Here is a 13,528-nt window from a genome sequence, read left to right as displayed (position 1 = left end):
TTTTAAGGCGGAAAAATTGGGGATTTTGGGGGGGAAAATGGGAATTTAGGGAAGGGAAATTGGGAATTTTTGGGAGGGAAAAAATGGGAATTTTTGGGAAAAAAAATGGGAATTTTGGGGGGGAAAAATGGGAATTTTAGGGGGGAAAAATGGGAATTTAGGGGGGGAAAAATTGGGAATTTAGGGAAGGGAATTTTTTGGGAAAAAAAATGGGAATTTGGAAGGGGAAATTGGGATTTTTAAGGCGGAAAAAATGGGGATTTTGGGAGGAAAAAAATGGGAATTTTGAGGGAAAAAATTGGATTTTGAGGGGGAGAAAAATTGGGGATTTTGGGGGAAAAAAATGGGAATTTTGGGGGGGAAAAATTGGGAATTTTGGGGGAAAAAATTGGGAATTTGGGGGGGGAAATTGGGATTTTTAAGGCGGAAAAAATGGGAATTTTTGGGGGGAAAAACGGGATTTTGGGGAGGGAAAATTGGGAATTTAGGGAAGGGAAATTGGGAATTTTTTTGGGGAAAAATTGGATTTTAAGGGGGGGGAAAATGGGAATTTTGGGGGGAAAAATTTGGAATTTTGGGGGAAAAAATGGGAATTTGGGGGGGTGAAATTGGGAATTTCAAGAGGGAAAAATTGGGGATTTTGGGGAGGGAAAAATGGGAATTTTGGGGGAAAAAAATTGGGAATTTTGGGGGGAAGAAATTGGGAATTTTGGGGGGAAAAATTGGGAATTTGGGGGGGTGAAATTGGGAATTTCAGGAGGGAAAAATTGGGGATTTTGGGGAGGGGAAAATGGGAATTTTGAGGGTGGGAAAATTGGGAATTTAGGGAAGGGAAATTGGGAATTTTGGGAAAAAAATGGGAATTTTGGGGGGGAAAAATGGGAAATTTTGGGGGGAAAAATTGGGAATTTTTTGGGGGAAAAATTGGATTTTAAGGGGGGGGAAAATTTGGAATTTTGGGGGAAAAAAATGGGAATTTTGGGGGGAAAAAATTGGGAATTTTTGGGAGGGAAAAATTGGGAATTTTTGGGAAAAAAAAGGGAATTTTGGGGAAAAAAATGGGAATTTTGGGGGGGAAAAAATGGGAATTTTGGGGGGGGGGGGATGGAATTTATCCGTCCCCAAAATTTGGGTCTTGAAGAGGGAAAGGAAAAAAAAATAAAAGGGAAATGGGGGGGGGGGGGCGGGGCCGGCCCCTCCCCCACCCCCCAACCCAAATTTTTGGGATTCTCCAGGGGTGGGGGAGGGGATGACCCGTCCCAAATTCCCAAAAAAAATCCTCTGGATCCGGGGGGGATCCGCGGGGACTCGGCCGAGATTTTTATTTTTGGGGGGAGCCGAATTCCCGAATTTATTTCGGGAATCCTCTGGGAGCCCCTCCCCCCAAATCCCAGCCCGAAACTCCTCCCAAGTGACGCGGCCCCTTTAAGGAGGAAGCCACGCCCACGCCGCGTCGTTTGCATAACCGCGCCCGTTGCCGCAGGGCGAGGCCACGCCCCCTCCCTATAGAATTCAACGGGGGTTAAGCCACGCCCCCTCTATAGACTCAATGGTGTTAAGCCACGCCCCCATGAGGCGTTAAGCCACGCCCCTCCATAGAACTCAACGGGGGCTAAGCCACGCCCCCTCCATAGACCTCAACTGGGCTTTGCCGCGCCCCCTGTATATGGTTAAGCCACGCCCCCGCGTCACTCAACGATTAAGCCACGCCTCCTCTATGCCACGCCCCCTTTTATAAACCCAGCGCGGTTTAAGCCACGCCCCCTCCGCGCCCGCCCCTCATTTGCCGCAATGCCGAGGCCACGCCCCCTCCGCCTCAAAACCACGCCCATCCCCCCGCTAAGCCACGCCCCCTCCCTCCTCGGCTCGCCGCGGGGCCCGGTCCGAGTGTCCGTGGGTCTGTCCGGGTGTCCGTGGGTCTGTCCGTGGGTCCGTGGGTCTGTCCGTGGGTCTGTCCGAGTGTCCGTGGGTCTGTCCGTGGGTCCGGTCCGAGTGTCCGTGGGTCCGGTCCGAGTGTCCGTGGGTCCGGTCCGGGTGTCCGTGGGTCTGTCCGTGGGTCTGTCCGAGGGTCTGTCCGTGGGTCCGGTCCGAGGGTCTGTCCGTGGGTCTGTCCGTGGGTCCGTCCGGGTGTCCGTGGGTCTGTCCCGGTGTCCGTGGGTCTGTCCGTGGGTCCGTCCGGGTGTCCGTGGGTCTGTCCGGGTGTCCGTGGGTCTGTCCGTGGGTCCGTGGGTCTGTCCGTGGGTCTGTCCGAGTGTCCGTGGGTCTGTCCGTGGGTCCGGTCCGAGTGTCCGTGGGTCCGGTCCGGGTGTCCGTGGGTCCGGTCCGAGTGTCCGTGGGTCCGGTCCGGGTGTCCGTGGGTCCGGTCCGAGTGTCCGTGGGTCTGTCCGAGTGTCCGTGGGTCTGTCCGGGTGTCCGTGGGTCTGTCCGTGGGTCTGTCCGTGGGTCTGTCCGTGGGTCTGTCCGGGTGTCCGTGGGTCTGTCCGTGGGTCTGTCCGTGGGTCTGTCCGAGTGTCCGTGGGTCTGTCCGTGGGTCTGTCCGTGGGTCTGTCCGGGTGTCCGAGTGGGGCCAGAGGTTTCAGGTCAGTGCTGGGGGTTTGGGTGTCGGGCTGGGGGTGTGTCCGTGTGTCCGTCTGTCCGTCCCTGTGTGTCCGTGTGTCCATCCTTGTGTGTCCATCCCTGTGTGTCCATCCCCGTGTGTCCGTCTGTCCATCCCCGTGTCCATCCCCGTGTCCATCCCTGTGTGTCCGTGTGGGGGTCTGTCCGTCTGTCCATCCCTGTGTCCATGTGTCCATCCCCGTCTGTCCGTCTGTCCATCCCCATGTCCGTCTGTCCATCCCTGTGTGTCCGTCTGTCCATCCCCATGTCCGTCTGTCCATCCCTGTGTGTCCGTGTGTCCATCCCCGTGTCCATCCCCATGTCCATCCCTCTGTGTCCGTGTGTGGGTCTGTCCGTCTGTCCATCCCAGTGTCCATCTCTCCATTCCCGTGTCCATCCCCGTGTCCGTGTGTCCATCCCTGTGTGTCCGTCTGTCCATCCCCGTGTCCATCCCCATGTCCATCCCTGTGTGTCCGTCTGTCCATCCCTGTGTGTCCGTGTGTCCATCCCTGTGTGTCCGTCTGTCCATCCCCATGTCCGTCTGTCCATCCCTGTGTGTCTGTCTGTCCATCCCCGTGTCCATCCCCGTGTGTCCGTCTGTCCATCCCCGTGTCCATCCCCGTGTCCATCCCCGTGTCCATCCCCGTGTCCGTCCGTCCCTCCAGGTGTCCATCGGGGTTTCCGGCCACGGCCGAAGCGGAGCGGTCAGTGACGGGTGTCTGTCTGTCCGTCTGTCCAGGTGTCCGGCCGTCTGTCCGGGTGTTCCATGGCCGAAACGGAGCGGTCAGTGTGTCCGTGTGTCCGTCCAGGTGTCCGGCTGTCTGTCCGGCCATGGCCGAGGCGGAGCGGTCAGTGGCCGGAGGGCTCAGTGTCTGTCTGTCTGTCTGTCCCTGCAGGTGTCCGTGTGTCCGGCCATGGCCGAGGCGGAGCGGTCAGTGGCCGGAGGGGCTCAGTGTCTGTCTGTCTGTCTGTCCCTGCAGGTGTCCGTGTGTCCGGCCATGGCCGAGGCGGAGCGGTCAGTGACCGGTGTCTGTCTGTCTGTCTGTCTGTCTGTCCCTGCAGGTGTCCGTGTGTCCGGCCATGGCCGAGGCGGAGCGGTCAGTGGCCGGAGGGCTCAGTGTCTGTCTGTCTGTCTGTCCCTGCAGGTGTCCGTGTGTCCGGCCATGGCCGAGGCGGAGCGGTCAGTGGCCGGAGGGCTCAGTGTCTGTCTGTCTGTCTGTCTGTCCCTGCAGGTGTCCGTGTGTCCGGCCATGGCCGAGGCGGAGCGGTCAGTGGCCGGAGGGGCTCAGTGTCTGTCTGTCTGTCTGTCTGTCCCTGCAGGTGTCCGTGTGTCCGGCCATGGCCGAGGCGGAGCGGTCAGTGGCCGGAGGGGTGGGGCCCTCGGGCCGGCCGCTCTTCTGCCGCCGGGGGGCCCTGAGGCACAAGGTGGTGCACGAGGTGAAGAGTCACCGCTTCACGGCGCGGTTCTTCAAACAGCCCACCTTCTGCAGCCACTGCACCGACTTCATCTGGTGAGTGACACACCTGGGGACACCTGGGGACACCTGGGGACACACCCAGACACACCCAGACACACCCAGACACACCTGGGGACACACCCAGACACACCCAGACACACCCAGACACACCCAGACACACCTGGGGACACCTGGGGACACCTGGGGTACACACACACACACCTGTGCAGCTTCACCGCCCGCTTCTTCAAACAGCCCACCTTCTGCAGCCACTGCACCGACTTCATCTGGTGAGTGACACACCTGGGCACACCTGGGGACACCTGGGGACACCTGGGGACACACCTGGGGACACCTGGGGACACACCTGGGGACACCTGGGACACACCTGAGATACACCTGGGGACATACCTGGGGACACCTGGGACACACCTGAGATACACCTGGGGACACCTGGGCACACCTGGGGACACCTGGGCACACCTGAGATACACCTGGGCACACCTGAGACACACCTGGAAACACCTGGGGCACACCTGGGACACACCTGGGACACACCTGAACACACCTGGACACACCTGGGACACACCTGGGACACACCTGGACACACCTGGACACACCTGGACACACCTGAGGTACACCTGGACACACCTGGGTGACGTCCCCAGGTGACCCCTCCCCGTTTTTCTCTCCCCAGGGGCATCGGCAAACAGGGCCTGCAGTGCATGGGTGAGAGCCTCCCCAAAAACACCCCAAAACACCCCAAAAACACCCCAAAAACACCCCAAAAACACCCGAAATCACCCCAAAAACACCTGAAACCACCCCAAAATCACCCGAAATTACCCCAAAACAGCCAAAACCACCGCTAAAACACCCCAAAAACACCTGAAATCACCCCAAAAACACCCGAAATCACCCCAAAACACCCCAAATCACCCCAAAATAACCCCTAGAACACCCCAAATCACCCCTAGAAACCCCAAAAACACCCGAAATCACCCCAAAAACACCCGAAATCACCCCAAACCACCCCAAAAACACCTGAAACCACCCGAAATTACCACAAATCACCCCAAAAACACCTGAAACCACCCCAAAACACCCCAAAACCACCCAAAATCACCCCAAAATCACCCGAAATTCCCCCAAAATTCCCTAAAATCCCCCAAATCCCCCCAAAATTCCCCAAATTTTCCCAAAATTCCCTCAAATCCCCCAAAATGACCCAAAATCCCCAAAATTCCCCAAAAAATTCCCCCCAAAATTTGGGGATTCCCCCCCCCCCCGATGGGCGTGGCCTGGGCGATGATTGACAGGCGGGGTTGGCGTTGCCACGGCAACCGACGGGCAGCAACGGGGGCGGGAATTTGGGGAATTTTGGGGAATTTTGGGATTTTGGGGAGTCCTGGGAGAGATTTTGGGACAAAATTTGGGAATTTTGGGGAATTTTGGGGGAATTTGGGGGAAATTTGGGATTTTGGGGGGTCCTGGGAGAGATTTTGGGGCAAAATTTGGGGATTTTGGGGAATTTTGGGGGAATTTTGGGAAAATTTGGGATTTTGGGGCAAAATTGGGGAATTTTTGGGAATTTTGGGGGAATTTTGGGGGAAATTTGGGATTTTGGGGGGTCCTGGGAGAGATTTTGGGGCAAAATTTGGGGATTTTGGGGGAATTTTGGGAAAATTTGGGATTTTGGGGCAAAATTTGGGAATTTTGGGGGAATTTTGGGGGAAATTTGGGATTTTGGGGGGTCCTGGGAGAGATTTTGGGGCAAAATTTGGGGAATTTGGGGGGATTTGAGGGAAAATTTGGGGGAATTTTTGGGAAAATTTGGGATTTTGGGGCAAAATTTGGGATTTTGGGATGGATTTGGGAATCCTGGAGGGATTTTGGGGGGAAATTTTGGGGAGATTTTGAGGAATTTGGGGATTTTGGGGGGATTTGAGGGAGATTTTTTTGGGAATTTTGGGAAAATTTGGGATTTTGGGGCAAAATTTGGGGAAAAATTGGGGAATTTTTGGGAATTTTGGGGGAATTTTGGGGGAAATTTGGGATTTGGGGGGGTCCTGGGAGAGATTTTGGGGCAAAATTTGGGGAATTTGGGGGGATTTGAGGGAAAATTTGGGGGAATTTTTGGGAAAATTTGGGATTTTGGGGCAAAATTTGGGATTTTGGGATGGATTTGGGAATCCTGGAGGGATTTTGGGGGGAAGTTTTGGGGAGATTTTGAGGAATTTAGGGATTTTGGGGGGATTTGAGGGAGATTTTTTTGGGAATTTTGGGAAAATTTGGGATTTTGGGACAAAATTTGGGGGAAAATTGGGGAAAAATTGGGGAATTTTTGGGAATTTTGGGGGAATTTGGGGAAATTTGGGATTTTGGGGGGTCCTGGGAGAGATTTTGGGGCAAAATTTGGGGAATTTGGGGGGATTTGAGGGAAAATTTGGGGGAATTTTTGGGAAAATTTGGGATTTTGGGGCAAAATTTGGGATTTTGGGATGGATTTGGGAATCCTGGAGGGATTTTGGGGGGAAATTTTGGGGGAAATTTGGGATTTTGGGGGGTCCTGGGAGAAATTTTGGGGCAAAATTTGGGAATTTTTGGGAATTTTGGGGGAAAATTTGGGATTTTGGGGGGTCCTGGGTGAGATTTTGGGGCAAAATTTGGGGAATTTGGGGGGATTTGAGGGAAAATTTTGGGGAATTTTGGGATTTTGGGGCAAAATTTGTGGAAAAATCGGGAAATTTTGGGAATATTTGAATTTCTGGGCGGGATTAGAGGGAATTTGGGGATTTGAGAGGTTCCCGAGGGGAATTTTGGGGGGAATTTGGGGATTTTTGGGGAATTTGGGGAATGTCTGATCCCGGTTTTTTTTTTTTTGGGAATTCCCAGTTTGCAGCTTCGTTGTTCACAAACGCTGCCACGAATTCGTCACCTTCGAATGTCCCGGGGCCGGGAAGGGACCCCAGACCGACGTGAGTCCCAAAATTCCCAAAAATTCCCAAAAATTCCCAAAAATCCCCTCCTGAATCCCCAAAATTTCCCCTTCCAGGACCCAAAATTGGGATTTTTTTCACCCAAAATCGGGATTTTTTGACCCAAAAAAGGCAGAATTCACCCCAAAATCCTTCATGGGGATGGGAAAATCCCATCCTGGAGTTCCCCATTCCCAAATTCCCAAAATTCCCAAAATTCCCAAAAATCCCCTCCCGAATCCCCAAAAATTTCCCCTTCCAGGACCCAAAATTGGGATTTTTTTGACCCAAAATCGGGATTTTTGACCCAAAAAAGGCAGAATTCACCCCAAAATCCCCCATGGGGAGGGGGAAAATCCCATCCTGGAGTTCCCCATTCCCAAATTCCCAAAAGATTCCCAAAATTCCCGAAATTCCCAAAAATCCCACCCCAATTCCCAAAATTTCCCCTTCCAGGACCCAAAATTGGGATTTTTTGACCCAAAAAAGGCAGAATTCACCCCAAAATCCCCCATGGGGAGGGGGAAATCCCATCCTGGAGTTCCCAAATTCCCAAATTCCCAAAATTCCCAAAAATTCCCAAAAATCCCCTCCCGAATCCCCAAAAATTTCCCCTTCCAGGACCCAAAATTGGGATTTTTTGGACCCAAAATCGGGATTTTGGACCCAAAATTGGCGAAATTCGTCCCAAAATCACTGCTGGGGAGGGGGAAATTCCCATCCTGGGGTTCCCCATTCCCAAATTCCCAAAATTCCCAAAAATTCCCAAAAATCCCCTCCCGAATCCCCAAAAATTTCCCCTTCCAGGACCCAAAATTGGGATTTTTTGACCCAAAATTGGGATTTTTTGACCCAAAAAAGGCGGAATTTTGCCCCAAATCTCAGGAATTTCAGCCAGGATCAACATCCTGACCTCTCCCGACCCCAAAATTCCAAAATTTCCCCCCAAAATTCCCAAATTCCCACTCCAAGCTCCCAATTTTGACCATTTTTCCCCTTAAAAATCCCATTTTTTCCCCTAAAATCCCCATTTTTTTTCCCAAAATCCCCATTTTTTTTCCCAAAACCTCTGGAATTCTCCCCAAATCCTCAGAACCCCCAAAATTCCCAAATTTCCTCCCAAAATTCCCAAATTTCCCTCTCCAAACTCCCAATTTTGGCCATTTTTCCTCCTAAAATCCCCATTTTTTTTCCCAAAATCCCCATTTTTCCCCCTAAAATCCCCATTTTTTTTCCCAAAATCCCCGTTATTTTTCCCAAAACCTCTGGAATTCTCCCCAAATCCTCAGAACCCCCAAAATTTCCACTCCAAACTCCCAAATTGAACCAATTTTCCCCTTAAAATCCCCATTTTTCCCCCTAAAATCCCCATTTTTTTTCCCCAAATCCCCGTTTTTTTTCCCAAAACCTCTGGAATTGTCCCCAAACCCCGCAGGACCCCCAAAATTCCCAAAATTCCCTCTCCAAACTCCCAATTTTGGCCATTTTCACCCTAAAATTCCTGGAAAAATCACCTAAAATCCCCATTTTTCCCCCTAAAATCCCCATTTTTCCCCCTAAAATCCCCATTTTTTTTCCCAAAATCCCCATTTTTCCCAAAATCCCCGTTATTTTTCCCAAAACCTCTGGAATTGTCCCCAAATCCTCAGAACCCCCAAAATTCCCATTTTTCCCCCCAAAATTCCCAAATTTCCCTCTCCAAACTCCCAATTTTGGCCATTTTTCCCCCTAAAATCCCCATTTTTCCCCCTAAAATCCCCATTTTTTTTCCCAAAATCCCCATTTTTTTTCCTAAAATCCCCGTTTTTTTTCCCAAAACCTCTGGAATTGTCCCCAAACCCCGCAGGACCCCCAAAATTCCCAAAATTCCCTCTCCAAACTCCCAATTTTGGCCATTTTTCCTCCTAAAATCCCCATTTTTCCCCCTTAAATCCCCATTTTTTTCCCCAAAATCCCCATTTTTTTTCCCCAAATCCCCGTTTTTTTTTCCCAAAACCTCTGGAATTCTCCCCAAATCCTCAGAACCCCCAAAATTCCCAAATTTCCCTCTCCAACCTCCCAATTTTGGCCATTTTTCCCCCTAAAATCCCCATTTTTCCCCCTAAAATCCCCATTTTTTTTCCCAAAATCCCCATTTTTTTTCCCAAAATCCCCGTTTTTTTTCCCCAAATCCCCGTTTTTTTTCCCAAAACCTCTGGAATTGTCCCCAAACCCCGCAGGACCCCCGGAACAAGCACAAGTTCAAGGTTCACAGCTACAGCAGCCCCACGTTCTGCGACCACTGCGGCTCCCTGCTCTACGGCCTCGTGCACCAGGGCATGAAATGCTCCTGTGAGCCCCCAAAATCCCGGAAAATCCGGGAAAAATCCGGGAAAAATCCGGAATTCCCGGAATCCGGGGAGGGGGGAGGGTGGGGGGAGGGCAGGGGGGGGTGCGGGATTTTTTGGGGATTTTTTGGGATTTTTTTGGGGGGGATTTTGGGGATTTTTTTTAATTTTTGGGGAATTTTTGGGGATTTTTTTGGGATTTTTTGGGGTTTTTGGGGGGATTTTTGGGGAATTTTGGGGATTTTTGGGGATTTTTTGGGGGTTTTTTTTTTAATTTTTGGGGAATTTTTTGGGATTTTTTGGGGATTTTTGGGGATTTTTTGGGGTTTTTTGGGGGTTTTTGGGGGTTTTTTTGGGATTTTTTGGGGATTTTTGGGGATTTTTTGGGGTTTTTTGGGAATTTTTGGGGGATTTTTGAGGGATTTTTTGGGAGATTTTTGGGGGATTTTTGGGGAATTTTTGGGGGATTTTTTGGGAGGATTTTGGGGATTTTTTTAGGAATTTTGGGGATTTTTTGGGATTTTTTTGGGATTTTTGGGGATTTTTTTGGGATTTTTTGGGATTTTTTGGGGGATTTTTTGCAGAATTTTGGGGATTTTTTTAGGAATTTTGGGGGGATTTTTTGGGAATTTTGGGGGGATTTTTGGGGATTTTGGGGGGATTTTTTGGGAATTTTGGGGGTTTTTTTGGGGGGATTTTTGGGGAATTTTTTGCAGAATTTTGGGGATTTTTTTGGGAATTTTTTGGGGATTTTTTGGGGATTTTGGGGGGATTTTTTGGGGATTTTTTGGGGGGGATTTTGGGGATTTTTTGGGGTTTTTTTGGGGGTTTTTTGGGGGATTTTTTGCAGAATTTTGGGGATTTTTTGGGGAATTTTGGGCCTCTCCAGACCCCCCAAAATTCCCAAAAAATTCCCAAAATTCCCAAAATTCCCTAAAAATTTCATTTTGTGAAAAAAAGATTTGGGTGGGAAAAATCAGGAAAAATTGGGGTTTTTTGGACATTTTGGGCCTTTCCAGACTCCTAAAAAATCCAAAAAAATCCCAAAAAATTCCAAAAAAATTCCAAAAAAATCCAAAAAAAATCCCAAAAAATTCCCAAAAATTCCCAACAATTCCCAACCCTCTGGAATTCCTCAGGCTGCGAGATGAACGTGCACAAACGCTGCGTTCAGTTGGAATTTGGGGAAAAATCCGGAAAAATTGGGGTTTTGGGGGGGGTTGGGCCTTTCCAGACCCCCGAAAAAATCCCAAAAAATTCCCAAAAAATTCCCAAAAATCCCTAAAAATTCCATTCCTTAAGAAAAGCATCCCAAAATCTGGATTTGGGGGGGATCTGGGGGGGAAAAATCGGGGAAAATTGGGGTTTTTTGGGCGTTTTGGGCCTTTCCAGACCCCAAAAAAATCCCAAAAAATTCCCAAAAATTCCCAAAAATTCCCAAAAATTCCCAACAATTCCCAACCCTCTGGAATTCCTCAGGCTGCGAGATGAACGTGCACAAACGCTGCGTCCAGAGCGTTCCGAGCCTCTGCGGCGTCGACCACACCGAGCGCCGGGGTCGGCTCCAGATCCGGATCCAGGCTCTTCCCGGGGAACAGCTCCACGTCACCGGTACCGCCAAATTCCCGGGAAAAATCCAAATTCCCGCCAATTCCCACGGAGGAAAATGAAAAAAAATAATTAAAATGAAATTTAAAATAAAAAAAACCCCGAGAAAATCGACCCAGGAACGGCGGGAAAAAGTGGGGGGAGGAATTCCCGGAATTCCCGGAATTCCCGGAATTCCAGGGTGGGAAAAAGGGGGGGAAAATCCTGGGAATATTCTGGAAATTCCATGGGAATGATCCCAAAAAAAATATCCCTAAAATTCAATGGAATAACCCAGAAAATTCCCAGGTTTTGACCTAAAATTCTCATTTTTTTCTCCCTAAAATTCCCATTTTTTCTCCCTAAAATTCCCATTTTTTCCCCTAAAATTCCCATTTTTTCCCCTAAAATTCCCATTTTTTCTCCTAAAATTCCCATTTTTTTCACCTAAAATTCCCATTTTTTTCTCCCTAAAATTCCCATTTTTATCACCTAAAATTCCCATTTTTTCTCCTAAAATTCCCATTTTTTTCTCCCTAAAATTCCCATTTTTTTCTCCCTAAAATTCCCATTTTTTCCCCTAAAATTCCCATTTTTTTGACCTAAACTTCTCATTTTTTTCTCCTAAAATTCCCATTTTTTTCTCCCTAAAATTCCCATTTTTTCTCCTAAAATTCCCATTTTTTCTCCTAAAATTCCCATTTTTTGACCTAAAATTCCCATTTTTTTGACCTAAACTTCTCATTTTTCTCCCTAAAATTCCCATTTTTTCACCTAAAATTCCCATTTTTTTCCCCAGAATTCCAGGATTTTCCAGTGGAAGGGATCCAGAACCTCTCTTTTGGATCCCAAATCCCAAAAAATTCCCTAAAATTCCCAAAAATCCTCTAAAAATCCCAATTTTTGACCTAAAAACTCCTTTTTTTCCCCTAAAATTCCCATTTTTTCCCCTAAAATTCCCATTTTTTCCCCAGAATTCCAGGATTTTCCAGTAGAAGGGATCCAGAACCTCTCTTTTGGATCCCAAATCCCAAAAAATTCCCTAAAATTCCCTAAAAATCCCAATTTTTTCCCATAAAAACTCCATTTTTTCTCCTAAAAACTCCATTTTTTGACCTAAAAACTCCATTTTTTTTGCTAAAATTCCCATTTTTTCCCCAAAATTCCCATTTTTTTCCTGGAATTCTGCAGTGGGCGAGGCCCGGAACCTGATCCCGATGGATCCCAAATCCTGGAATCCCAGATCCCAAAAATTCCCTCAAAAATCCCAAAAATGCCCTAAAAATCCCAATTTTTGACCTAAAAACTCCATTTTTTTTGCTAAAATTCCCATTTTTTCCCCAGAATTCCAGGATTTTCCAGTGGAAGGGATCCAGAACCTGATCCCGATGGATCCCAATTCTCTTTTGGATCCCAAATCCCAAAAAATTCCCTAAAATTCCCAAAAATTCCCTAAAAATCCCAATTTTTGACCTAAAAACTCCATTTTTTTTGCTAAAAACTCCATTTTTTCTCCAAAAATTCCCGGTTTTTTTCCCATTTTTTCCCGGAATTTCGGGATTTTGCAGTGGGTGAGGCCCGGAACCTGATCCCCATGGATCCCAACGGGCTCTCGGATCCCTACGTGAAGCTGAAGCTGATCCCGGATCCCAAAAACGTCTCCAAGCAGAAAACGAGGACGGTGAAGGCGACGCTGAACCCGGTGTGGAACGAGGCCTTCCTCTTGTGAGAGAAAAAGGGGGAAAACGGGAAAAATGGGGAAAAACGGGGAAAAATTCAGGGGAAAAACGGGAAAAATCCAGGGGAAAAACGGGGGAAAAATTCAGGGGAAAATGGGGGAAAATTCAGGGAAAAATCCTGGGAAAAATCCATGGAAAAATGGGGGAAAACGGGGGAAAATTCAGGGGAAAATTCAGGGGAAAATGGGAAAAATTCAGGGAAAAATGGGAAAATCCTGGGAAAAATTCAGGGGAAAATTCAGGGGAAAATTCAGGGGAAAATGGGAAAAACGAGGGAAAATCCAGGGGAAAATCCAGGGGAAAATCCAGGGAAAAATGGGAAAAACCGGGGGAAAATCCAGGGAAAAATCCTGGGAAAAATCCTGGGAAAAATGGGGAAAAATGGGAAAAAATGGGGGAAAATTCAGGGGAAAATTCAGGGGAAAATTCAGGGAAAAATTCAGGGGAAAATTCAGGGGAAAATGGGAAAAAACGGAGGAAAATCCTGGGAAAATTCAGGGGAAAATTCAGGGAAAAATCCTGGGAAAAATCCATGGAAAAATGGGGGAAAACGGGGGAAAATTCAGGGGAAAATTCAGGGGAAAATTCAGGGGAAAATTCGGGAAAATTCAGGGAAAAATCCTGGGAAAAATCCTGGGAAAAATCCATGGAAAAATGGGGAAAAACGGGGGAAAATTCAGGGGGAAATTCAGGGGAAAATTCAGGGAAAAATCCTGGGAAAAATCCATGGAAAAATGGGGAAAAATGGGAAAAAATGGGGGAAAATTCAGGGGAAAATTCAGGGGAAAATCCAGGGAAAAATCCATGGAAAAATGGGAAAATTCAGGGGAAAATTCAGGGGAAAT

The 13,528-nt window shown here is 48.5% G+C and overlaps 1 protein-coding gene across 1 annotated transcript in view; it reads left to right on the top strand.

The window, feature by feature from the left end:
- The first annotated feature begins 2,319 nt into the window (after window positions 1-2,319).
- The window catches only part of PRKCG (protein kinase C gamma), a 41,282-nt gene continuing 30,073 nt past the window's right edge, over window positions 2,320-13,528 (top strand). Inside the window, exons 1-7 of the mRNA XM_086871692.1 lie at window positions 2,320-2,357; window positions 3,916-4,106; window positions 4,750-4,781; window positions 6,948-7,030; window positions 9,250-9,361; window positions 10,837-10,968; window positions 12,513-12,669. Of these exons, the coding sequence (XP_086727818.1) occupies window positions 3,934-4,106; window positions 4,750-4,781; window positions 6,948-7,030; window positions 9,250-9,361; window positions 10,837-10,968; window positions 12,513-12,669 (689 nt within the window). The 5' untranslated portion in view covers window positions 2,320-2,357; window positions 3,916-3,933. The remainder of the gene's footprint in view (window positions 2,358-3,915; window positions 4,107-4,749; window positions 4,782-6,947; window positions 7,031-9,249; window positions 9,362-10,836; window positions 10,969-12,512; window positions 12,670-13,528) is intronic.

The sequence above is a fragment of the Cyanistes caeruleus genome, chromosome 36 (genome assembly GCF_971803275.1).
Source record: "Cyanistes caeruleus chromosome 36, bCyaCae1.hap1.1, whole genome shotgun sequence".
In the NCBI taxonomy this organism is placed as follows: Eukaryota; Metazoa; Chordata; class Aves; order Passeriformes; family Paridae; genus Cyanistes; species Cyanistes caeruleus.
This window is presented reverse-complemented; position numbering and strand designations above follow the sequence as displayed.